General features: G+C 43.3%; 2 protein-coding genes across 3 annotated transcripts in view; one reads left to right on the top strand and one right to left on the bottom strand.

Annotated features, from left to right (window-relative positions):
• Nucleotides 1–26069, bottom strand: part of LOC140703737 (uncharacterized) — a 465058-nt gene that overhangs the window by 105818 nt on the left and 333171 nt on the right. The window lies entirely within an intron of this gene.
• The window catches only part of LOC144587409 (uncharacterized), a 36043-nt gene continuing 12349 nt past the window's right edge, over nt 2376–26069 (top strand). Inside the window, exons 1-4 of one of the 2 annotated variants that reach the window (XM_078387991.1) lie at nt 2971–4258; nt 4438–4525; nt 10395–11740; nt 11823–12158. In XM_078387991.1, the coding sequence (XP_078244117.1) occupies nt 10395–11740; nt 11823–12158 (1682 nt within the window). In that variant the 5' untranslated portion in view covers nt 2971–4258; nt 4438–4525. Of the gene's footprint in view, nt 2562–2970; nt 4259–4437; nt 4526–5366; nt 9498–10394; nt 11741–11822; nt 12159–26069 lie in introns of those variants that run through there. The other variant, XR_013542557.1, reaches the window with a different exon arrangement.

The raw sequence follows: 26069 nt of genomic DNA, 5'->3' as shown, positions 1-26069 counted from the left end.
TCTCTCTTTGAAATCGAAGGGAGAACTTTATTTTCTAAACGGTTTTGTTATTGTATCTCTGAAAAATGGATTTTTAACTGCATAACACTCTAAAGAGAAAAGAAAGTTAAAATACATGGACGGAAATCTCTTTCTCATCCCCCTGTCCTCCCTCAATGGCATATGGAGACCCATAACAGAAGAGGTTCAAGACAATTTGTGTTCTTAAAGGGAGCGTTTAACAGAGGCACTTGGTGAGAATTTTGGGTGTTAATATGGAAAAAGGGGGACCCCCCAAGCAGCTTTGCTGTGATCTGTGAATGGTGGATTATAAATTAAAACTGCCCCAGCCAAATTTAGATTTACAGCCAACACTCGATTTACAAACTTAATCCATTCCAGAAGGAAGCTTGTAAGTCGAAAAGTTCCTAAGTTGAATCAGTATTTCCCACAGGAATGCATTGCAAACGAATTAAGCCGTTCAGACTGTTTTTGGTTCTTAGGTCCAGGGGTGGTTTGTAATTCGAATCATTAGTTCCCATAGGAACTAATGCAAAGCCGGTTAATCTGTTCCTACCACTAGGGGCAGTTTTTTCTTTTTTTTCCTTTTAATCTAAGATGATTTATGTTAAAAAAAAGAAGAAAAGAGGGAGGGAAGGAGGGCGCAGACACCTTTTCAACAGAACACCTTGAAAAGCATCTTTTCAGCCAAGACAAGCACCTTCTGGGAAAAACCAAGCATCTTTCAGGCGACAGATCACCTTGAAAAGTACCTTTTCCATCAAGACAAGCAAACACAGGCACCTTTTGGGGAAAGGACGTAGGGAACACCTTTTAAAAATCGAAAAAATCCAACATTTGAAAAAAGCCAAAAAATAAAAATACAGTCCGTGCAGCACTGTACCAGGCAATATCAGGCAGTCTGAAGACTGCCTCCAAATCCACTCTTAAAACGCTGGGAAGAGCGAGGAAGCAGTCACGCACCCTCTTCACTGGCCAACGGTTAACTGAATGTTGAGATTTTGCTCTTTCCCCACCTCCCGCACGGCTTTTTCGGTTCGTAACACAAAGGTAAGTTTCAAGTCGAGTCAATATCTTTCTATCAAAAGACGTTAGAAATTAAGGTGGTAACTTCAGGATTTAAAGAGGGCGTGGAATGGATTATTCCGATTGAAGACCATTTTACCAGAGCAGCGGGAACAGCAGAAAAAAAAGATTTAAGAATAAAGATTGATGAAAGATAAATTGATGGGCTTTTATGAGAAGATTATTCAAAAATGTATATTTGTTTATTAGAAGAGAATTCAGAGAAGAGTGAAAGCAGTGATGAGACAGGGTACAAAGTCTTGGCTATAATTTAGATATATATTATTGGATTTGAATGTGGAATAATAATTACAGAGGAATTAAATCAGTAAATTTGTGACAAAATATTTTAAAGATCTTCTATAGATGGCACTTCAAAACTGGCAAAAAGTGTGTTAGAAATTAGAAATTCAGGTTAAAATATTGTCACCAACTTTGGACACTCTTTTGTATAGGTGGTGAATGACTGACAGTAAAATGATTTTGGAAATAGATAAAAAATGTATTATATAAGAAATTACATAGAAAAAATATGGTTATAAATATTTATAATTATAAGGTTCATCTGGGCTTATAATGGGAGAAGGAGTTAGAGATATTTTCTAAGAATTTGAGAAGTTATGTTAAAGAAAACTGAAAAATGTATTATTACTGAGCCCAGAAATAAATATGAGCAGAGACTATAACATAGGTTAAAGATTTCAGTACTGTAACACAGTTATGGAGTCAAGATTATATATTAGATTTTGTAATATGGTAAACACTTCCCAGCATGTGTGTTGTGTCTATTATTTGTCTGTTATATAATAATAATAATAATAATAATAATAATAATAATAATAATAATAATAATAATAATAATAATAATAATAATAATAATAATAATAATAATAAATTTATGACAAAAAAGCGGTGTGGTAAAGGCGAAACAGAGCAGATGGAATTAATGAGGGCAAAGTGAGGAGTCCTGCCGTTCAGGCAGATGATGGAAGAAGCTGATGTGACGTCATTTTTTCTCGGCTGTTGTGAGTCTCCCTTTGGAAGGAGAGAAACATAATCCGGGTCTGTCGAGAGCCTGAACTCCCTGCTCGTTTGTCTCCTTTTCTCTCCTCGCATATTTGTGAACAGACTCTGCTGACAGGAACTCTTGTGTCTCGTCTGAGTCTTTCCTTCCACCAGAACTGGAAGAATTTGGGCCGCCCGGAGGAAGCTCCTCACTCCCGCCATTTTCCTCCTCTTTGGAGCCCTTTAACGCCCCCCCCGCCTTGATTCTGCCTTTCCGTCTCCCCCCCCCCCGTTCCTGCAGGAGGGGGGAAGGGGAGGAACCTAGAGCTACGAAGGCGAAGGAAGAGCCCCTCCCCTTGGACGCCCTTTGAACGGGAGCCGGAAGAAGCGGGGATCGCTGCGCCTGCCTCTTCCCCTTCCGTCCAAGAAAGGCGCCTGGAGGAGAGAAGCGGGGCTTTTGGGGCGCCTCCCGGATCGGGACCCGGACGGAGGTGGGCGCTGGAGGGGGGGCAGGTCGGGGTGGGTGGGGGTGAGATTTGCAAGGGGGATGCTTCTCGGAGCATTGCCCGTGGTGCCCTGTTGTGGTTTGTCCTTCCTCAAAGGAGACCAAACCCCCCTGCAAGTGCGTGTGTGCGTGCGTGCGTGCGTGTGTGTGTGTGTGTGTGTGTGTTTGTGTGTGTCGGGGGGGGAGGTTTTAAGGAGACCCTGCCTTCCCCTGAATCCTGCCAGCACCTGTTCCTTCTATAAAGACGTAGGACACCCCCCCTCCCTTAAAAGGACAAAGTCGCAGGTGGGGCTGGAGAGGAAAGGGGGCAGCACTGGGGGGCAGGTGGGTGGTGGAGGACTTGGGGGGCGGGCAGGAGAAGTGGAGTTTGTGAGGGTGGGGGGGTCCTTCCTGAACTTTCCCTCCGAGGGGGAACATCTCCTGGACCGGTTGCCATTTTGCACACAAGGTCTTCTCTCTATTCCTGGATGATCTGGCAGAGAGGAGGGCTGAGGATCAACTGCAGGAGGAGGAGGAGGAGGGAAGACACACACACGCACACACCCCGACTTGGCAGCTTCCTTGTTGTGTTGTTACTTGCGAACACAGACTGTTTTTTTCTGAAAGGCAAGCAGGAGAGAGAAGGTGGTGGACTTTCCTCCGTGGGAGGTTTCCTAGCGGAGCCTGAACTGGAAATCTCCCCAGGAACGTTCTTGGAATTTGTTCCTCACCCAAAATTTTTCTGGTCTTTGGGTCCTGAAGGCACAATTCAGGGCCATCGGCTGTGCAAAAGACCTGCCCCTCTTCCTAGGGGTTCTCCCTCCTGCCTCCAATTCGTGGGTCTCCATGGGGTGGAGCAAAGGGGGCTTTGGAAAGAGGCCGGAGGAGCTCCGGTCCTTCCACATGGAGGGCAGGAGGAAAGAAGGACCCAATGGGAACCCAGCCTCTCCTGGGGCATTTCCTCTCCTGGCAGGTCTTTTGCAGAGTCAATGGCTCTGAAGGGTCTGTTCCAGACCAATTGATCATGAAACGCTTTGTTTTACAGCAGGGGGAACCACCACCAAGACCCCCCCACCCTCGGTTGCCCCCCTTCGAAACCCCTGTGGGGTTTGGTAGTGAGCTCAATGGGGAGAGCAAAGCCTAAACAAGGTTGGGGGTTGGAAGACATCAGGCAAGAAAAGTCCTGAGACCGGAACTTGGGCTGGCAACCCCACAACACAGGGCACTTGGCACGGAGGGCGCGGAGGCCGAGGAGCCCCTTTGGAGATGCCCCCTGTGTTAGAATCCCTGAAGTGACAGAAATAACAAACGGTCTCACGACAACAGAGGGCCTGGTGCAAACCTCGGTGCAGTACATCACACTGTGTTTTGTGTTTTCGAGATGTTGATTTTGTTTACCATTTTAGAGTAGGTTTGGGTTGATTCTTTTTTAAGATATCTAGACTTCCTGTTTTTAACTTCTAAATATTGTGTTTTAATGATTTACATAAGTCGCCTTGGGTGCTTTTAAAGGAGAAAGATGGAGTAAAAATATTTTAAATAAATTGTGGGTGAAATACACTCTTGTATGCTGCTGCTTTCATCACTATTTGTCAGCAGGAAGCATGGCCTGTTGCTCTCTGGTTCCCTGCTGTTGCCCCCTCCTCACTGGGATGGGGGAACTTTTATCTCTGAGGCCTGCCTGCCTGCCCGCCTGCCTGCGAGGTTGGTTTCTTTCTTGGCTGCCTTTCTGTTTCTCTTGTTCTGCTGCCTGAAGAAGAGAGAGGGTATGTAGGCCCGATCAATAAGAACATGACAGAAGCACATCCTGGAAGGAAATGTTTTTGGTTTGCTTTATCTGTAAAACCTCCAGGTTGATCTTTTCTATTTTTCTTTTCTCCTAGGAAGGGGCGAGACTGAGTGGAATTCTCTTTGCTTTTTTTGTGACCAAAAAGAAAGAACCAAATCCCAGATCCCTCCAACATTTGCAAGGTAAGTGAGATTTCAAGAGGTGGCTCAAGTAGCCTTGCTACACACTCTCTCTCCTCTCAGTTTCTCTGGCCCAGCAGGGATTTGAATCCAGGTCTCCTGGTTTCCAGTCTGGTTCTCCATCCACGACACCACACTTCTTCTTTGAAGATGTGCAAAGTGGTGGTGTTTGGGGGTCTGGTTTTCTTTCATCTTATTTTTTAAAGAAATCTCGGTCTTGCTCACTCCGAGCACATGCTCACCAAGGGCAGGTCCTGTTGATAAGAGGCAAGCCTTGGTCATCCTGATTTGGGATTTGTGGGGTTTCCCCTTCAAGCCTGCCTTCTTGTTCCCCCTGAACAGACAAGCCAGACTGGGGAAATTTGCTTTTCACCATCAACATGTACTTCGGACTCTGATAACTGATTAACAGGTAATGCCAGTTCTGTTCCCACCTTCTCCTTCTGTGAGAGGATAAAAGGGACAATAGACTGAGGCTTGATCCCAAACAAGACGGGGTCCTCCAACTAGGTGCCCCTGATGCCTGTGATTTGCATGGTTCCCAACACTCGCTGGGCGTTCCTCTGGACCCAACACGGTCAATGGAGAGCCAGATGGTGCCCGTGGTCCTATCCACTCACTTCCCTCTTAGACGAATTGCGCAGCTGTGTCCCTGCCTGGACCCCCTGTCACTCCCCGGATTGGTCCATGCAGAGATAGTCCCAAGCCTTCCTGGAGCAGATGGCCTCACATTCAAAAGGGAAAGATGCAGTAGTAATGGGAGATTTCATCCATCCCGATATATGATGGTTGTTAGACTCTGCCAAGAACACAAGTTTCAACAAATTCCTTTCTGGTCTTGCAGACAATCTCATGGTCCAGAAAGTGGAAGAGGCAACAAGGGGAACAGCTATTTTAGATCTCATCTCAACCAACAGGGAGGATCTTGTTAATGAGGTTGAAGTGGTGGGAGCCGTAGGTGGGGGTGACCACCCTCTCTCGAAATTTACAGTGGGAAGGGAAAGCCAAGTGTAAGCATTCTAGATAAAGGTAAAGGTTCACCTTGACATTTTAGTCAGTCGTGTTCGACTCTAGGGCGTGGTGCTCATCCCCGTTTCCAAGCCGTAGAGCCAGCGTTTGTCCGAAGACAGTTTCCGTTGTCACGTGGCCAGCGCAGCTATACACGGAATGCTGTTTACCTTCCCAGCGAGATGGTACCTATTTATCTACTCACATTTACATGCTTTCAAACTGCTACGTTGGCGAGAAGCTGGGACAAAGCGACGGGAGCTCACTCCGTTGTGTGTATTCGATCTTACGATCTTACGACTGCTGGTCTTCTGACCCGGCAGCACACAAAGGCTTCTGCAGTTTAGCCCGGCGCGCCACCACATCCCTTTTGTCTAACCACATGTAACCATTTGTAGAATAAGTCCCGTCTTATTCTACCATAAGCATTCCAGACTTCAAGAAAGTCAATTTTTTGTAAATTTAGGAAATAAATGGCTGAAATTCCATGGAAGGAAGCACTAAAGGAGAGGGGATTTCAGGACGGATGGGAATTTTTTAGGTCAGATACTTTTTCCCCCCGCATATTTTTTATTATGTAACAGACAAATAGATAACAATCAAAGGAATACAAATACATACATACAGGGAAGTGTTTACAGTAATACAATATCTAGTATAATTTTGACTCCGTAACTGTATTAGAATAATAAAATCCATAACAAATGTTATATTCTCTACTCATATTTGTTTCTGGGCCCAATCATAAAACATTTTCCAGCTTTCTTTAACATACCTTCTCGAATTCTCGGAGACCGCCTCTGATAAGCTATCCCATTTTTGAGTCCAGATCAACCATATAACTGTAAATATGTGCAACAACATATAGGGTCTTACATTAATTTTTGCTCCAAAAATGCATTAGGGCTCATTTTCAGGGGATCTTTCATTTTTTCCTGTACAAAGATATTTTGTTGTTGTTGTTTAGTCGTTTAGTCATGTCCAACTCTTTGTGACCCCATGGACTAGAGCACGCCAGGCCCTCCTGTCTTCCACTGCCTCCCGGAGTTGGGTCAAATTCATCTTGATAGCTTCGATGACGCTGTCCAACCATTTCATCGTCTGTCGTCCCCTTCTCCTCTTGCCCTCAAACTTTCCTAACATCAGCATCTTTTCCAGGGAGTCTTCTCTCTGTACAAATATCTACATTCATTCAAATACAGCCATGTCATCTCCTGGTTGCTGCACAAGGGTGGAGGGCAGGGTTTCACTTAACTGGGGTTCATTTTTGGGGTAGGGCTTACATTATGATCATCCTTGATAATCATACTAGGGCTTATTTTCCGGTTAGGTCTTATTTTTGGGGAAACAGGGTGTGTGTGTGTGTGTGTGTGTGTGTGTGTATATATATATATATATATATATAGAGAGAGAGAGAGAGAGAGAGAGAGTATATAGTATTTGTCTTCAAGTGTGGAAAGGACTGTCATTCTCAAATTGGCCTTCTCAGCTACACTAGACACTGTTCCAAGTCCTCCGTACAGAACATGTTACCATAGTCTCTCGAGACTCAAATTGATCACCTATTGATATTTGGGGTGTGACCACCTCCCTTTGATGACCTCCCTGTAGGATCCCCCACACTGTCTAGAGGGAAGTGTACCCCAACATCCTTATATATTTAGGTTACCAAGCAGAGCCCAGATGTATGGCGTACAGCCTCCGGCTCCCTTCAATGTTTTATGTTTCAACTACTTTGGAGTGCCCCAACACTGGAGACATTCAAGAAAAACTTAGATCATCCCCTGGCAGATATGCTTCAACCGTATTCCTGCACTGAAGAGGGGGTTGGACTTGATGGCCTTGTAGTCCCCTTCCAACAGACTCCATACCCTCTGGAGAGATTTTTCTTTTCTTTTTTCCTTTTTACCTTCCCTTTCATCTAGCTTCCTCACCTGAGGGAAGTCCACCCTTTGGAAATCAAGGGTTTTTGTGTCAGATTTGCTTGACACTCTCCCCCCAACATGCATGGCAAAAGAGATGGCAGCATGGTCACGATTCCCCTTTTCTTATTGTCTTAATAGCTTGGGTTAGGGTATGGGGTACAGAAGGTAAGAAGCAGGTGTGAGTGGAAAAAAGAGTATGGGTTGAGTGGAGAGAAGAAACAAAATATGCTGGCATCCATTCTATTCATATTGCAATATCAAAATTCAAATTCTGCTTTTCTACTATTTTCTGCCTTCCAGATTTTAGCTCAAATTTTGCTCTATCTTATTCAAGCATTGTCTGGTGACTCTAACCATTTGTAGAATAAGTCCCGTCTTTCAGTTACCTTTTGTAAAGGACAGTCCTTCATCACTTCTGACAGAATGTCCATTTCTGCCGTTTCCCTTATCTTCTCCATAAGATCTTCTTGTTTCGGTACCACCGGACTTTTCCAGTTTTTGGCATAAAGAATTCTGGCTCTGATGACTATATATATATATAACTATACACTTTGCTTGATATTAAACCCTCTATTTTGTCTTTTCTGTATCTAGATTGCAGCTGAGCTCTGGACCACCAGTCTATGTAAATATTCTGTGTCTCTAATTCTTCTTTAGACCTTTACTCACAATCCTTTTTAAATAAATCTTGATATCTTAGAAATTTTGCTTTCGTTATAAGATTAGGTTGTGTAACGGCCTCTATAGGTGATACCAGTACTGGTGTTTTTTGGTAAATTTGTTGAATAATCTTTTTCTAAGTTCCTAATAAAGCTCTTCTTATCATATGTGAATTAAAATGTTTTTGTTCTTTATCCTTTTTACACCATAAAAAAGCATGCCAGCCGAACTGCAAATCATGTCCTTCCAAATTGAGTAATCTATCATTTTCCAAAGTTATCCATTCTTTTATCCAATCTAATACACAGGATCTATAATACAGAACCCAATCTGGAAGGCCAAAACCGACCCTCTGTTTGGCATCTTGCATTGCTTTAATTTTAATTCTAGATTTTTTTTTTTACCTTGCCATACAAATCTCATAATTATCTTATTGAGTTCTTGAAAAAGGGCTGCTTTAATATTATAGGGATTGTCAGGACATTCATTTTGATAGTTGCAATTCTTCCCATCAATGATAGCTGTAACTTGGCCCATCTCTCCAAGTTGATCTGTATCTCTTTAATCAATTTCATATAATTATCTTTGAATAATGTGCTCTTCTTCTTTGTAATTTGAATCCCTAAATATCTAATTCTCTTTTCCTCTTGGCAGTTAGTCTTTTCTATTAACTTCTGTCATTCTTGTTCTCTCATATTTTTAACAAGTATTTTTGTTTTCTTTTGTTTTATTCTGATTCCTGCCATATCACCAAAGTTTTTCAGCATCTCCATCAAATCTTCTATTGAGTCCAATGGATCTTCCAGTATAATGACTAAATTATCCGCAAAAGTTTGGAGTTTATAAGTATGACCTTACTTTCAGTCCTTTTCATTCCTTTTTATCTCTGATTTGTTCAGTTAAGATTTCTAGAGTCAAGATAAATAGTGGTGAGAGTGTCTAGTACCTTTCTCTATTTGTATTTCTTTCGTCGACTCTCCATTGATTCTCACTTTTGCCTTTTGTTGAGTATAAATTGCTTTGATAAGTTTCAATAATCTTTCTCCAACTTATAACACTTATTTATTTATTTATTTATTTATTTATTTATTTATTTATTTATTTATTTATTTATTTAATTTATATGCCGCCCACTCTACCCAAAGGTCTCTGTTGTATCTCTTCCAGCTGATACAACATAAACTTCCAATAAAGATTATAAAAGGCTTTGATTTCTACACTTCCTGTTCCAAACTTTTAAACCTTGTGTTTTAAAGATTTATAGCTGCCTTGGGTGCTTTTAAAGGAGAAAGGTGGAGTAAAAATTTTTAAAATAGATTGTGGGTGAAATACACTCTTGTATGCTGCTGCTTTCATCACATGTGTTAGCAGGAAGCATGTCCTGTTGCTCTCTGGTGCCCTGCTGTTGCTCCCTCCTCACTGGGATGGGGGAACTTTTATCTCCGAGGCCTGCCTGCCTGCCCGCCTGCCTGCGAGGTTGGTTTCTTTCTTGGCTGCCTTTCTGTTTCTCTTGTTCTGCTGCCTGAAGAAGAGAGAAATTTAATATTTAGAATTTGTAATATTTAATTTTGTTGGGGTCGAATACCTTCTCTATTTGAATGTATACATGATTGCTTTAATTTTTACAAATGGGGTTTATCAAATTCTTACCTATCCTGTTTTCAGAACTTCCTGCTGATTCTCTACCTATAACAGCATTTATAAGCTGTACATCCCATCCCTTTCATGGACCTGTCCTTTCACTTCTCCCTCTGAATAATAATTTCTGCAGACATTGTCCATTCCTGGCATTGATCACTGTTCTTTCCCCGTTCTCGAGTCCAATAATCTAACTGCATCCGCTTTTACTCTTCCTTTCTAACACTGTCCTTTTTTCCCCTCTTGTTATTCATTTCTGCTACACTACAAACAATCATTTAATTCAAATATTTGATTCCTCTTTAATCAACTTTCAGAAACTCCTTTCTAATTTTCTGGAAACTGAAGTACAATCATTGGGGAGAATGTGAGAAGGAAAAGAAGTTAACATACTTTGAATTTGATGTACTTATTTTGGCATTAGTCATCCGTCGATAAGGTTCCTCAGTGAAGAGCCCTTCCAACCTCTAGCCGAAAGGAACATTCTCAGCTCCGGCCTCATCCCCTCACTAGTTCTCTTCCCTCACCTTTTTGTCTGTCTTTCTTTCATGCTCTGTGACTCAGGCGGAGGCCAAACATATCATTTCTTATTCCTCCAGATATTGGAAGTGGTTGTTTCTCTTCTTTTTCTAATCTACCAGATGATGATGAAGAAGAGAAGAAGTATTGCCCAGCAACATCTGGGGCAACCTGCGCAGGAACTCATAATCAAGCAAGAAAACATAGAATTGAAAATCAAAATGGGCAGGCATGGACTTGACATGAAAGGACTGAAACAGGGAAGAAGCCACATCAATTCATGTCACGTCAGTAGACATCAAAGAACACATGCAGGGAAGAAACTGTATCCATGTACGGAATGTGGAAAGAGCTTTAGTCACAGTGGTGACCTTAGGAAACATGAAAGAACCCATACAGGAGAGAAACCACATATATGCATAGAGTGTGGAAAGAATTTTAGTCAGAGTAGTAACCTTAGATCACATGAAAGGACTCACACTGGGGAGAAACCACATAAATGCATAGAATGTGGAAAGAGCTTTAGTCGCAGTGATCACCTTAGGTCACATGAGAGGACTCACACTGGGGAGAAACCACATAAATGCATGGAATGTGGAAAGAGCTTTAGTCGCAGTGGTGAACTTAGGTTACATCAAATGACTCACACTGGGGAGAAACCACATAAATGCATAGAATGTGGAAAGAGTTTTAGACAGAGTAGTGAACTTAGGTTACATGAAAGAACACACACTGGGGAGAAACTGTATCCATGTACGGAATGTGGAAAGAGCTTTAGTCACAGTGGTGACCTTAGGAAACATGAAAGAACCCATACAGGAGAGAAACCACATATATGCATAAAGTGTGGAAAGAATTTTAGTCAGAGTAGTAACCTTAGATCACATGAAAGGACTCACACTGGGGAGAAACCACATAAATGCATGGAATGTGGAAAGAGCTTTAGTCGCAGTGGTGAACTTAGGTTACATCAAATGACTCACACTGGGGAGAAACCGTATAAATGCATGGAATGTGGAAAGAATTTTAGTCAGAGTGGTCAACTTAGGTTACATCAAAGTATTCACACTGGGGAGAAACCACATAAATGCATTGAATGTGGAAAAAGCTTTAGTCGGAGTGATGTGCTTAGGTCACATCAAAGGACTCACACTGGGGAGAAGCCACATAAATGCATGGAATGTGGAAAGAGCTTTAGTCGCAGTGATCACCTTAGGTCACATGAAAGGACTCACACTGGGGAGAAACCACATAAATGCATGGAATGTGGAAAGAGCTTTAGTCGCAGTGGTGAACTTAGGTTACATCAAATGACTCACACTGGGGAGAAACCACATAAATGCATGGAATGTGGAAAGAGCTTTAGTCGCAGTGGTGAACTTAGGTTACATCAAATGACTCACACTGGGGAGAAACCACATAAATGCATAGAATGTGGAAAGAGTTTTAGTCAGAGTGGTACACTTAGGTTACATGAAAGAACACACTGGGGAGAAACCGCGTAAATGCATGGAATGTGGAAAGAGCTTTAGTCGCAGTGATCACCTTAGGTCACATGAAAGAACTCACACTGGGGAGAAACCACATAAATGCATGGAATGTGGAAAGAGCTTTAGTCGCAGTGATCACCTTAGGTCACATGAGAGGACTCACACTGGGGAGAAACCACATAAATGCATGGAATGTGGAAAGAGCTTTAGTCGCAGTGATCACCTTAGGTCACATGAAAGAACTCACACTGGGGAGAAACCACATAAATGCATGGAATGTGGAAAGAGCTTTAGTCGCAGTGATCACCTTAGGTCACATGAGAGGACTCACACTGGGGAGAAACCACATAAATGCATGGAATGTGGAAAGAGCTTTAGTCAGAGTGGTCACCTTAGGTTACATCAAAGGACTCACTTTAGGGAGAAACCACATAAATGCATGGAACTTGGAGGGAGCTTTATTCACAGCTCCTGATAAGGCATAAAGAGCTGATTGAGGTTTGTGCTGGTTTTCACTGGAAAGAATAAACAACCAAAGGCTGACGTACTGCTAAACAGAAAAGACAAAAACTTGAGTGCATTTTGAAGTACCACTTGTGATGTGTTTTACTTATGTTATTTGACATAGAGATGTCAGAAAGTAGACATGGAACCATGTGCTATAAAAATGAAAATAAGCATACATTGTGCAACAGAAGCTTTTACAAAATTAGTGTAAAAAGAGAAAATAGTGGATGTTCTAAGGCTAACTGATGAAAGAAAAGCAAGTAGTGAAGAGAGAGAAGCTGTTACTAATTAATAATAATAATTGAGTTTTAAAGAGAGTACCAATTACTTTGTTTTCTCTATTTTTTTTATGAACAAAAATATATATTGTTTTATTGATGAAAAACTGTGTTTCCAAGCTATTGTATTGAGAGTATACTGCTTTGTAATGGCAGGGGTTATTGGAAGATATGGAAATTTTGGTTTTTCAAGCTCTGATCTCTGCGGGCCCTGAACTGCACTGGGTTGGCGGTGACCAAGTCCTTTGATCCTTAACATCTAAGCTTCTCTGAGGCTGGGAAACCCAAGCCTTTGGGAAGATTTGGTTTTTCTGACTGATGCAGGAGAAAGGAATATAAATATTGGGGGAGATTTTCCACAAACTGTTATTAGAAAGGAACAGAGAACCGTAGATGTTTGGTTTCATGGAGTACGACAGACGATGGAACTGATGCCGGATGAAAGTCCTTGGAAGAGCGGAAAGATAATGGTGAGGCAGTGACATCCAACCATGGATTTTACACATGGCTGTGTGAAAACACAATTTTCTCTCTGTTAACAACACACTTGCATCCAATAGTGCTTTTTAAACTTTGTTTATATTCATTTTTAATGTTTAAATACTTTTGCATACCTTTCATTGAAAATGATACACTTTTTTTCCTTTTTTTCATTGTATTCTTTGGAAGTCTAAAGTGTTCTTAAAATGTATTCTCTGTCTTTCTAGATAATGAGCTCCATTGTTTTAATGTGTTTGTATTTTAGATTCAAACACATCTTAAATTTTCCCTATTATCTAAATTTAAATTCCTGCTTCTTTTTACAAGGTGCAATGAGGTATTTTAAGCCTCCAGTTTTTGCATAACTGTATGATGTTTGGATTTGAAGATCTGTACCTACAATTTTTTCCTCATGCCTGTAAGACTCCCTTCCTTTTTTAAAATTTAGTACATTAAATAAATGAACTTCTACAGAACTAACAAGTTTTGGAATTGCCTGGCATCATTGCAGCAATGAAAAGACCTCTTATGAGACATCCAGATGAGCTTGAAACACCTTGTCACAGGTTGTCTATGTGAGAGAGAAACTTGGGCTGAACCCATCCTGACTGGATTTCCGTCGTTTCCTGAGAAGAGGAGCGAGAATCTCAAGGAGCCCCAGAGACACAACATATGACCTGTTTGAGGAGTGACCCCTTCATGGGGAGAATGGGAAGATAGAGAGATGAGAAGGGTCACAGAGAAAACCAGGAGGCTAGAGATAGTTCCGGGTGGAAGTTCTAGTCAGGGTAGCAGAAGGTGCATTAGAGGAAAAGACGGATCCACCAGGTCAAAAAACACCTTAGGAGCAGCAGAGGTGCAAGAGAAAAAGAAAGGAATAGGACACGAGGAGGGAAGAGAAATATATTACCACAAGGCTGGGAGTGGATATACTCCTTCATAAACTCTATGGATTGAAACACAACTTCTCTCGGTGCCTTGCTCTGCTACAATATGTTGCATTTAGAGTAGGCTTGTCAGAGGAATTTTTGGGTGAGCTGAATCACTGAATACCCCAGGGATTCAAGGAGCCTCCTCGAGTGCACCTTACTACACTACACTAATTTGGACCTGGGAGTGCAACCACACGAATGCCATCCCTTCTGATGAATAGTTTCCTGCTGGGGCTGGTGGCTGATCCCTGCCTGGACCAAATGCTAGGGCTAGAAAGATGACCTTCATTCTGATCTACCTTCAGGGCCTTTCCTGTATTCCCAACCACGGAGCTGTCTTGAATGTCCTAGCCCATGATCCTGTTCCATTTACTTCAGACAGGCAGTCATATTCTCCATTCAGGAAGGTGTGTCTCCGTTGCACGGCTGATGGCACATCCAGTTCTGCAACCAGGTGTACACCAGACACCCCTACCCAAGATACTGACCTTCAGCTGGTCTTCCTCCTCATCCCTTCCAGGTTCTTTCCAGGCTGCTCCACAGCTGGGTTAGGATCCCCGAGCAGGCTATCGTGCTCCGTGGTGCAAAGATATTGTTTCCACTCCTCCGGGTCAAACTCAATACTGAGCAAGGTGAGGAAGGTCCCATCCGAGTTAGGAACCACATTCCCGTGGAGGGTCTCGGCTTCCAACATCTCCCCGCTCTTCCTCTAAGTGGCGTCATTCGCCTTGTGGTAGAAACCGTGAATGTGGCAGATGAGGGTCTCAATACCATTTGCGGCCCCTTTTGTGAAAGACCTTCACTCCTGGAGCCACTGCAAAAAGGGCAATCTCTGAACCTGGACTCGTAGACCAACACAGCACTGAAGGCTGTTTTGACCCCTTCCTCATCCTGACAAGACAAATCAATCAATCAAAATACCAAAAAAAATCCACTCGCCTTGACCAAAGTTGCCCAGCCTTTGGAACAGGACGTGAAATATATCGCTGTTGGCTTTTATTCATGCCATGAGTTCTGTGATGATTTTAAGGAGAGTGGGATTTGTAGTCAGAGGAAAATGGAACCTGTTAGGTTCAAAGTGAAATGATTTGAAGGCCTTGGAATGTAGTAAGGGTCATGAGACTGTTTTTCCTAATTTACAGCTAGGCTGGTAGAGATAGATCTCCGAGAAAAACGAAGGACTATGCAAGAGGCCCAGGAGACCAAACAAGAATATCATCCTAATTGGGAACGAGATAAAACACCTGGCCCCAGCGTGGGCATTTGGGGTGGAGAATAGGGTTACGCTTCTTTGAAGTTAATTGGTTTAGAGCTAAGATGGGTCAAGAAGAAGGAGGGCTAAGTGATGTAGAAAAAGATGGAGAATGGGTTGTAAAGGAAGCTTCTCGTAGCTTTGCAAGCTTAGAGAGGGGAGTTTCGGAATGGAATGTGCTACGTGAGAAAATGCTTACAGAACGTAGAGAGAGAAGGAGCCCTTTTAAGAAGTTACTTAGTTTAGAATATGTTTTTTCTTCTTTTAAAGAAAAATAGCAGCTTTAATCATTGGAATCTTTGGATATGTTTTATGCTCTGCTTTAGCAAACAAACTATTTCTATGAATCTATACTTTCTTAATAAAAATAATTATAAAATCTTAAATGAGGACTAGTCTCTTGGAACAGCAGGGTTAGGCTTAAATCCAGTGGAATGGAAAGGTCACTAACTGGCTACCATAGAGAAGTCCTACCTTACAGATGTGTTGTGAGTTCTGAGGAATCACAAATCCCATGTTTAAGTACTTTCAAATTAAAGTGTTTTTTAATGGTCAAGTTTATCCATGGCACAGATATTACACTAAACTGAGGCTTGAAGACTTTGTTGTTGTTGTTGTTGTTGTTGTTGTTGTTTAGTCGTTAAGTCATGTCCGACACTTTGTAACCCCATGGACCAGAGCACGCTGGCCCCTCCAGTCTTTCACTGGATGTTAAATTTATGTTGGTAGCTTCAGTGACACTGTTCTACCATCTCGTCCTCTGTCTTCCCTTCTCCCCTTGCCTCCACAATTCCCCAACATCAGGGGCTTTTCCAGGGAGTCTTCTCTTCTCATGAGTTGGCCAAAGTATTGGAGCCTCGCCTTCAGAATCTGTCCTTTCCGTGAGAACTCAGGGTTGATGTCTGTCAGAACAGATAGGTTTGTTCTCCTTGCAGTCCAGGGGACTCTCAAGAGCCTCCTCCAGCACCACAATTCCAAAGCATCAATTCCGCGGTGGTCAGCTTTCTTTGTAGTCCAGCTCTCACTTCCATACATCCCTACTGGAAAAACCTGGACCTTTGTCAGCAAGGTGATGTCTCTGCTTTTTAAGATGCTGTCGAGTTTTGTCATCGCTTTCCTCCTAAGAAGCAGGCGTCTTTTAATTCTGTGGCTGCTGTCACCATCTACAGTGATTACGGAGCCCAGGAAAGTAAAATCTGTCACTGCCTCCATATCATCCCCTTTTATTTGCCAGGAGGTGATAGGACCAGTGGCCATGACCTTAGATTTTTTGATGTTGAGCTTCAGACCATTTTTCGTGCTCTCCTCTTTCACCCTCATTAAGATTTTTCTAATTCTTCCTCAATTTCTGCTATCAAAGTGGTATCATCTGTATATCTGAGGTTATTGAGATTTCTTCCGGCAATCTTAATTACGTTTGGGGTTCATTTAGTCCAGCCTTTTGCATGATGTATGCTGCATATAAGTTAAATAAGCTGGGAGACAATATACAGCCTTGTCGTACTTCTTTCCCAATTTTGAACCAATCAGATATTCAAAATCCAGTTCTAACTGTTGCTTCCTGTCCCACATATAGATTTCTCAGGAGAGATAGACAAGGTGCACAGGCAATCCCATTTCTTTAAGGACTTCCCATAGTTTGCTGTGGTCCACGCAGAAGTAGATGTTTTTCTGGAACTCTTTGGCTTTCTCCATAATCCAGTTTATGTTAGCAATTTGGTCATTAGTTCCTCCACCCCTTCAATATCCAGCTTCTACTGCTGAAGCCTGCCTTGAAGGATTTTTAGCATAACCTTGCTAGTGTGTGAAATGAGTGCAATTGTATGGCAGTTGGAACATTCTTTGGCACTGCCCTTCTTTGGGATTGGGATGTAGGGTGTTTTTTTTTTTTCCTAATCCTCTGGCCACTTCTGAGTTTTCCCTATTGAGTGTAGCACTCTAACAGCATCATCTTCTAAGATTTTAAATAGTTCAGCTGTAATGCTATTCCTGGACTTGTTGTTAGCCATGCTTTCTAAGGCCCACTTGACTTCCCTCTCCAGGATGTCTGGCTGAAGGTCACCAACCACACTACACTATCTCCGTTTTCTGGGACATTCAGATCTTTCTGGTATAATTCCTCTGTGTATTCTTGCCCCCTCTTTTTGATGTCTTCTGCTTCTGTGAGGTCCCTACCATTTTTCCCCTTTATTATATCCATCTTTGCACAAAATGTTCATATAATATCTCCAACTTTCTTGAACAGATCTTGGATTTCCCCCCTGCTATTATTTTCCTCTGTTTCTTTGTGCTATTCATTTAAGAAGGTCCTCCTGTCTCTCCTTGCTATTCTTTGGAAGTCTGCATTCCATTTTCTGTAACTTTCCCTGTCTCCCTTGCATTTTAATTCCCTTCTCTTCTCTGCTATTTGTAAGACCTCGTTCGACAGCTGCTTTGCTTTTTTGCATTTCTTTTCCTTTCGGATGGTTTTTGTTGCTGCGTCATGTACATTGTTACGAGCCTCCATCCATAGTTCTTCAGGCACTCTGTCCACCAAACCAAGTTCCTTAAATCTGCTCTTCACTTCCACTTTGTATGTATAAGGCATTTGGTTTAGATTATACCTGACTAGCCCGTGTTTTTTCCTACTCTCTTCAGTTTAAGTTTGAATTTTGCTATGAGAAGCTGATGATCAGAGCCACAATCAGCTCCAGGTCTTGTTTTTGCTTACTGTATAGAGCTTCTCCATCTTTGGCTGCAGAGAATATAATCAATCTGATTTCAGTATTACCCATCTGGTGATGTCCATGTGTAGAGTCGCCCCTTGTGTTGTTGGAAAAGTGTGTTCTCTTGACAAAACTCTATTAGACTTTGCCCTTCTTCGCTTTGAACTACAAGGCCAAACTTACCTGTTGTTCCTTTTATCTCTTGACTCCCTTCTTTAGCATTCCAGTCCCCTAGATTGAGAAGAACATCTTGTCAGGATATTGCAATTTTTGTAGGCCTGAAACTGGATTAGATGTGATATTAATGAACTTCCATAATGAACAGATGTGTGACTGCTGAGTCACTGTGACAGAGAAGGATGATGCAATGTCTGAAGAAGAGGTGACACCCAGGTGAAGAAAAGGATGTAAAGTGTCCTGTGATTGGACAGAGGTTCTGTAAATGTATATAAGAGAACAGTGTGTACATAATGTATTCTTCTCCTTCTATCACTTGCTGCTATCCTCTATGCCAGTTTGTCTGAGGATTGCCTGCTATGCCGAAGTGCTGCCAGTTTGTATATTTTGTATAATACATGTGTCTTGCTATAGAAGAACGTGTCTGTGTCTTCAATCAATTAACTCTGCATATTTTCGCATCGCTAACCAGACACATCTTTCTTTGGTGTTACTTCTAGAAGGTGTTGTAAGTCTTCATGTTGTTATTGTTTAGTCCTGAGAACGCCAGGACCTCCTGTCCTTCACTGCCTCCCGGAGGTGGGTCAAATTCATGTTGGTAGCTTCAATGATGCTATCCAACCATCTCATCCTCTGTTGTCCCCTTCTCCTCTTGCCCTCACACTTTCCCAACATCAGGGTCTTTTCCAGGGAGTTTTTTATTCTCATGAGATGGCCAAGGTATTAGAGCCTCAGTTTAAGGATATGTCCTTCCAGTGAGCATAGAATTGGTCAATTGGAAAAGTCTTTATAGAATTGGTCAATTTCAGCCTTTTCAGAATTAGTGGTTGGTGCATAAACTTGGAAACTGAAAGGTTTGCCTTGGTTTCATATTGAAATCATTCTATCATTTTTGAGTTGGTATCTCAACACAGCTTTTCCCACTGTTTTGTTGACTATGAAGGCTACTCCATTTCTTCGATGGGATTCTTGCCCACAATAGTGGATATGATAATCATCTGAATTGAATTCACCCATTCCCAACGATTTTAGTTCACTGACCCCAGTGTTTTATCTTTCATGCCTCTGATATCCAATGATGAAGGTCCAAGGAATCCCAAAAGGAACTGACATTCACAAACACAGTTGGCCCTATTTTAGGTTGAATCGAAGGGGACACTCAAGGAGGTCTTGAAGGTTTGAAGAGACAGGTTCTTCCTCATTAGCAGTGGGTGCCGCCCCACCTTGGGTAGCCCAGGTGTTCCCACAATTCCCACAAGCCTTCTGGACCACTTATGCTGGCCTGGTTTTCTGGGAAGTGCCATCCGGGAACTCCTGGGTTACCCAAGGTTGGGAACCACCAACTGAAGAACTGACAGGGAAACCAAAGGTCATCTAGTCCAACCCCCTTCCCATTGGCAGGAAGAAGCTGCTGCTCCAGCATCCATGATAGGGAGACCTTTAGACTCCACGTGGAGTGGAGGGACTTCCATGAAAGAGGTGACTTCACCACCACCGTTTGAGGCTTCCCCAAATCTTTATCCTGGATGGTCACCCCAACCCCTTGGGTAACAGACCTTTTCAGATAAAAGACATCAGAGCATGTTTCCTTGGCCCGAGTTTCCTGGTTTCATAAAACAGGCTGCAGCAAATACCGATCCACAGTTGTGGAGGTGCCTAGCCAACCGGACACCCTGGGCTAAGGATACCAACTCTTTCTATAGGCATGAAAAAGAAGCTTCTTTTCTTCCTTCCGCAGAAGCCTATTGTCCCTTCTTCATGGCTGCATCCTCCATGTGAGGTTATCAGACAGGTGACTCCTGGCCACTGGACATCCTCCTGATTCCGTGGATAAGAAGTCCAGTGGCCAGGACTCGACTGCCTGAAGTTTCATGAGCCAAACCCTAGAGGTCTGTGCTGGGCTGACGAGGATCATGAAGGAAAAGACGGTCAAGATTTTGACATTGTAATTCAGTTAGAATTTATTTACAAAAAAAGAGAGGTGGAGGCCTTTAGTATCTCAGTTCTGGGGAGGCAACGTGACAGCAGCAAGAGCAGAGGGAATCCCAGGGCATTGGGAACCGCTGTGTAAACTTTGGATCAGCAGACGTTTGAAAAAAGCCAAAAAATAAAAATACAGTCCGTGCAGCACTGTACCAGGCAATATCAGGCAGTCTGAAGACTGCCTCCAAATCCACTCTCAAAACGCTGGGAAGAGCAAGGAAGCAGTCACGCACCCTCTTCACTGGCCAACGGTTAACTGAAAGTTGAAATTTTGCGCTTTCCCCACCTCCCGCACGGCTTTTTCGGTTCGTAACACAAAGGTAAGTTTCAAGTCGAGTCAATATCTTTCTATCAAAAGACGTTAGAAATTAAGGTGGTAACTTCAGGATTTAAAGAGGGCGTGGAATGGATTATTCAGATTGAAGACCATTTTACCAGAGCAGCGGGAACAGCAGATAAAAAAGATTTAAGAATAAAGATTGATGAAAGATAAATTGATGGGCTTTTATGAGAAGATTATTCAAAAATGTATATTTGTTTATTAGAAGAGAATTCAGAGAAGAGTGAAAGCAGTGATGAGAGAGGGTACAAAGTCTTGGCTATAATTTAGATATATATTATTGGATTTGAATGTGGAATAATAATTACAGAGGAATTAAATCAGTAAATTTGTGACAAAATATTTTAAAGATCTTCTATAGATGGCACTTCAAAACTGGTGTGTTAGAAAAGTGTGTTAGAAATTAGAAATTCAGGTTAAAATATTGTCACCAACTTTGGACGCTCTTTTGTATAGGTGGTGAATGACTGACAGTAAAATGATTTTGGAAATAGATAAAAAATGTATTATATAAGAAATTACATGGAAAAAATATGGTTATAAATATTTGTAATTATAAGGTTCATCTGGGCTTATAATGGGAGAAGGAGTTAGAGATATTTTCTAAGAATTTGAGAAGTTATGTTAAAGAAAACTGAAAAATGTATTATTATTGAGCCCAGAAATAAATATGAGTAGAGACTATAACATAGGTTAAAGATTTCAGTACTGTAACACAGTTATGGAGTCAAGATTATATATTAGATTTTGTAATATGGTAAACACTTCCCAGCATGTGTGTTGTGTCTATTGTTTGTCTGTTTAATAATAATAATAATAATAATAATAATAATAATAATAATAATAATAATAATAATAATAATAATAATAATAATAATAATAATAATAATAATAAATTTATGACAAAAAAGAGGTGTGGTAAAGGCGAAACAGAGCAGATGGAATTAATGAGGACAAAGTGGAGAGTCCTGCCGTGCAGGCAGATGATGGAAGAAGCTGATGTGATGTCATTTCTCCTCGGCCGTGGTGAGTCTCCCTTTGGAAGGAGAGAAACACAATCCGGGTCGGTCTGAGAGCCTGAACTCCCTGCTCGTTTGTCTCCTTTTCTCTCCTCGCATATTTGTGAACAGACTCTGCTGACAGGAACTCTTGTGTCTCGTCTGAGTCTTTCCTTCCACCAGAACTGGAAGAATTTGGGCCGCCCGGAGGAAGCTCCGGACTCCCGCCATTTTCCTCCTCTTTGGAGCCCTTTAACGCCCCCCCCCGCCTTGTTTCTACCTTTCCCTCTCCCCCCCCGTTCGTGCAGGAGGGGGGAAGGGGAGGAACCTAGAGCTACGAAGGCGAAGGAAGAGCCCCTCCCCTGGATGCCCTTTGAACGGGAGCCGGAAGAAGCGGGGATCGCTGCGCCTGCCTCTTCCCCTTCGGCCCAAGAAAGGCGCCTGGAGGAGAGAAGCGGGGCTTTTGGGGCACCTCCCGGATCGGGACCTGGACGGAGGTGGGCGCTGGAGAGGGGGGGGCAGGTCGGGGTGGGTGGGGGTGAGATTTGCAAGGGGGATGCTTCTCGGAGCATTGCCAGTGGTGCCCTGTTGTGGTTTGTCCTTCCTCAAAGGAGACCAAACCCCCCTGCAAGTGCGTGTGTGCGTGTGCGTGTGTGTGTGTGTGTGTGTGTGTGTCGGGGGGGGGGAGGTTTTAAGGAGACCCTGCCTTCCCCTGAATCCTGCCAGCACCTGTTCCCTCTATAAAGACGTAGGACACCCCCCCTCCCTTAAAAGGACAAAGTCGCAGGTGGGGCTGGAGAGGCAAAGGGGGCAGCGCTGGGGGGCAGGCGGGTGGTGGAGGACTTGGGGGGCGGCAGGAGAAGTGGGGGTGGGGAGGGAGGGGGGTCCTCCCTGAACTTTCCCTCCGAGGGGGAACATCTCCTGGACCGCTTGCCATTTTGCACACAAGGTCTTCTCTCTATTCCTGGATGATCTGGCAGAGAGGAGGACTGAGGATCAACTGCACGAGGAGGAGGAGGAGGGAAGACACACACGCACACAAACACGCACACAGGCACGCACGCACGCGCACACACACACACACACACACACACACACACACACACACACACACACACACACACACACACACACACACACACACACACACACACACACACACCCGACTTGGCAGCTTCCTTGTTGTGTTGTTACTTGCGAACACAGACTGTTTTTTTCTGAAAGGCAAGCAGGAGAGAGAAGGTGGTGGACTTTCCTCGGTGGGATGTTTCCTAGCGGAGGCTGAACTGGAAATCTCCACAGGAATGTTCTTGGAATTTGTTCCTCACCCAAAATTGTTCTGGTCTTTGGGTCCTGAAGGCACAATTCAGGGCCATCGGCTGTGCAAAAGACCTGCTTCTCACTCCTCCTTCCCAAGGGATTCCCCCTCCTGCCTCCAATTCGTGGCCCTCCAAAGGGGGCTTTGGCAAGAGGCCGAAGGAGCTCCAGTCCTTCCACATGGAGGGCAGGAGGAAAGAAGGACCGGAAGGCAACCCAGCCTCTCCTTCTGGGGAGTTTTCCTCTCTTGGGGGGTCTTTTGCAGAGTGAATGGCTCTGAAGTGTCCGTTCCAGACCAAGTGATGGTGAAAGGCTTTGTTTTACAGCAGGGGGAACCAACACCAAGACCCCCACCCTCGGTTGCCCCCCTTCCAAGCCCCTGTGAGTTTGGAAGAGCTCAATGGGGAGAGCGAAGCCTAAACAAGGTTGGGGGTTGGAAGACAGCAGGCAAGAAAAGTCCTGAGACCGGAACTTGGGCTGGCAACCCCACAACACAGGGCACTTGGCACGGAGGGCGCGGAGGCCGAGGAGCCCCTTTGGAGACCCCCCCTGTGTTAGAATCCCTGAAGTGACAGAAATAACAAACGGTCTCACAACAACAGAGGGCCTCGTGCAAACCTCGGTGCAGTACATCACACTGTGTTTTGTGTTTTCGAGATGTTGATTTTGTTTACCATTTTAGAGTAGGTTTGGGTTGATTCTTTTTTAAGATATCTAGACTTCCTGTTTTTAACTTCTAAATATTGTGTTTTAATGATTTACATAAGTCGCCTTGGGTGCTTTTAAAGGAGAAAGATGGAGTAAAAATATTTTAAATAAATTGTGGGTGAAATACACTCTTGTATGCTGCTGCTTTCATCACTTTGTCAGCAGGAAGCATGGCCTGTTGCCCTCGGGTTCCCTGCTGTTGCCCCCTCCTCACTGGGATAGGGGAACTTTTATCTCCGAGGCCTGCCTGCCTGCCCGCCTGCCTGCGAGGTTGGTTTCTTTCTTGGCTGCCTTTCTGTTTCTCTTGTTCTGCTGCCTGAAGAAGAGAGAGGGTATGTAGGCCCGATCAATAAGAACATGACAGAAGCACATCCTGGAAGGAAATGTTTTTGGTTTGCTTTATCTGTAAAACCTCCAGGCTGATCTTTTCTATTTTTCTTTTCTCCTAGGAAGGGGCGAGACTGAGTGGAATTCTCTTTGCTTTTTTTGTGACCAAAAAGAAAGAACCAAATCCCAGCTCCCTCCAACATTTGCAAGGTAAGTGAGATTTCAAGAGGTGGCTCAAGTAGCCTTGCTACACACTCTCTCTCCTCTCAGTTTCTCTGGCCCAGCAGGGATTTGAATCCAGGTCTCCTGGTTTCCAGTCTGGTACTCCATCCACGACACCACACTTCTTCTTTGAAGATGTGCAAAGTGGTGGTGTTTGGGGGTCTGGTTTTCTTTCATCTTATTTTTTAAAGAAATCTCGGTCTTGCTCACTCCGAGCACATGCTTCACCAAGGGCAGGTCCTGTTGATAAGAGGCAAGCCTTGGTCATCCTGATTTGGGATTTGTGGGGTTTCCCCTTCAAGCCTGCCTTCTTGTTTCCCCTGAACAGACAAGCCAGACTGGGGAAATTTGCTTTTCACCATCAACATGTACTTCGGACTCTGATAACTGATTAACAGGTAATGCCAGTTCTGTTCCCACCTTCTCCTTCTGTGAGAGGATAAAAGGGACAATAGACTGAGGCTTGATCCCAAACAAGACGGGGGTCCTCCAACTGGGTGCCCCTGATGCCTGTGATTTGCATGGTTCCCAACACTCGCTGGGCGTTCCTCTGGACCCAACGCGGTCAATGGAGAGCCAGATGGTGCCCGTGGTCCGATCCACTCACTTCCCTCTTAGACGAATTGCGCAGCTGTGTCCCTGCCTGGACCCCCTGTCACTCCCCAGATTGGTCCATGCAGAGATAGTCCCAAGCCTTCCTGGAGCAGATGGCCACACATTCAAAAGGGAAAGATGCAGTAGTAATGGGAGATTTCATCTATCCCGATATATGATAGTTGTTAGACTCTGCCAAGAACACAAGTTTCAACAAATTCCTTTCTGGTCTTGCAGACAATCTCATGGTCCAGAAAGTGGAAGAGGCAACAAGGGGAGCAGCTATTTTAGATCTCATCTCAACCAACAGGGAGGATCTTGTTAATGAGGTTGAAGTGGTGGGAGCCGTAGGTGGGAGTGACCACCCTCTCTCGAAATTTGTTTTACAGTGGGAAGGGAAAGCCAAGTGTAAGCATTCTAGATAAAGGTAAAGGTTCCCCTTGACATTTTAGTCAGTCGTGTTCGACTCTAGGGCGTGGTGCTCATCCCCGTTTCCAAGCCGTAGAGCCAGCGTTTGTCCGAAGACAGTTTCCGTTGTCACGTGGCCAGCGCAGCTATACACGGAATGCTGTTTACCTTCCCAGCGAGATGGTACCTATTTATCTACTCACATTTACATGCTTTCAAACTGCTACGTTGGCGAGAAGCTGGGACAAAGCGACGGGAGCTCACTCCGTTGTGTGTATTCGATCTTACGATCTTACGACTGCTGGTCTTCTGACCCGGCAGCACACAAAGGCTTCTGCAGTTTAGCCCGCCGCGCCACCACATCCCTTTTGTCTAACCACATGTAACCATTTGTAGAATAAGTCCCGTCTTATTCTACCATAAGCATTCCAGACTTCAAGAAAGTCAATTTTTTGTAAATTTAGGAAATAAATGGCTGAAATTCCATGGAAGGAAGCACTAAAGGAGAGGGGATTTCAGGACGGATGGGAATTTTTTAGGTCAGATACTTTTTCCCCCCGCATATTTTTTATTATGTAACAGACAAATAGATAACAATCAAAGGAATACAAATACATACATACAGGGAAGTGTTTACAGTAATACAATATCTAGTATAATTTTGACTCCGTAACTGTATTAGAATAATAAAATCCATAACAAATGTTATATTCTCTACTCATATTTGTTTCTGGGCCCAATCATAAAACATTTTCCAGCTTTCTTTAACATACCTTCTCGAATTCTCAGAGACCGCCTCTGATAAGCTATCCCATTTTTGAGTCCAGATCAACCATATAACTGTAAATATGTGCAACAACATATAGGGTCTTACATTAATTTTTGCTCCAAAAATGCATTAGGGCTCATTTTCAGGGGATCTTTCATTTTTTCCTGTACAAAGATATTTTGTTGTTGTTGTTTAGTCGTTTAGTCATGTCCAACTCTTTGTGACCCCATGGACTAGAGCACGCCAGGCCCTCCTGTCTTCCACTGCCTCCCGGAGTTGGGTCAAATTCATCTTGATAGCTTCGATGACG

The sequence above is a fragment of the Pogona vitticeps genome, chromosome 2 (genome assembly GCF_051106095.1).
Source record: "Pogona vitticeps strain Pit_001003342236 chromosome 2, PviZW2.1, whole genome shotgun sequence".
Taxonomy (NCBI): domain Eukaryota; kingdom Metazoa; phylum Chordata; class Lepidosauria; order Squamata; family Agamidae; genus Pogona; species Pogona vitticeps.
Note: the sequence above shows the minus strand (reverse complement) of the source record. Positions and strands in the feature narration are given on the sequence as shown.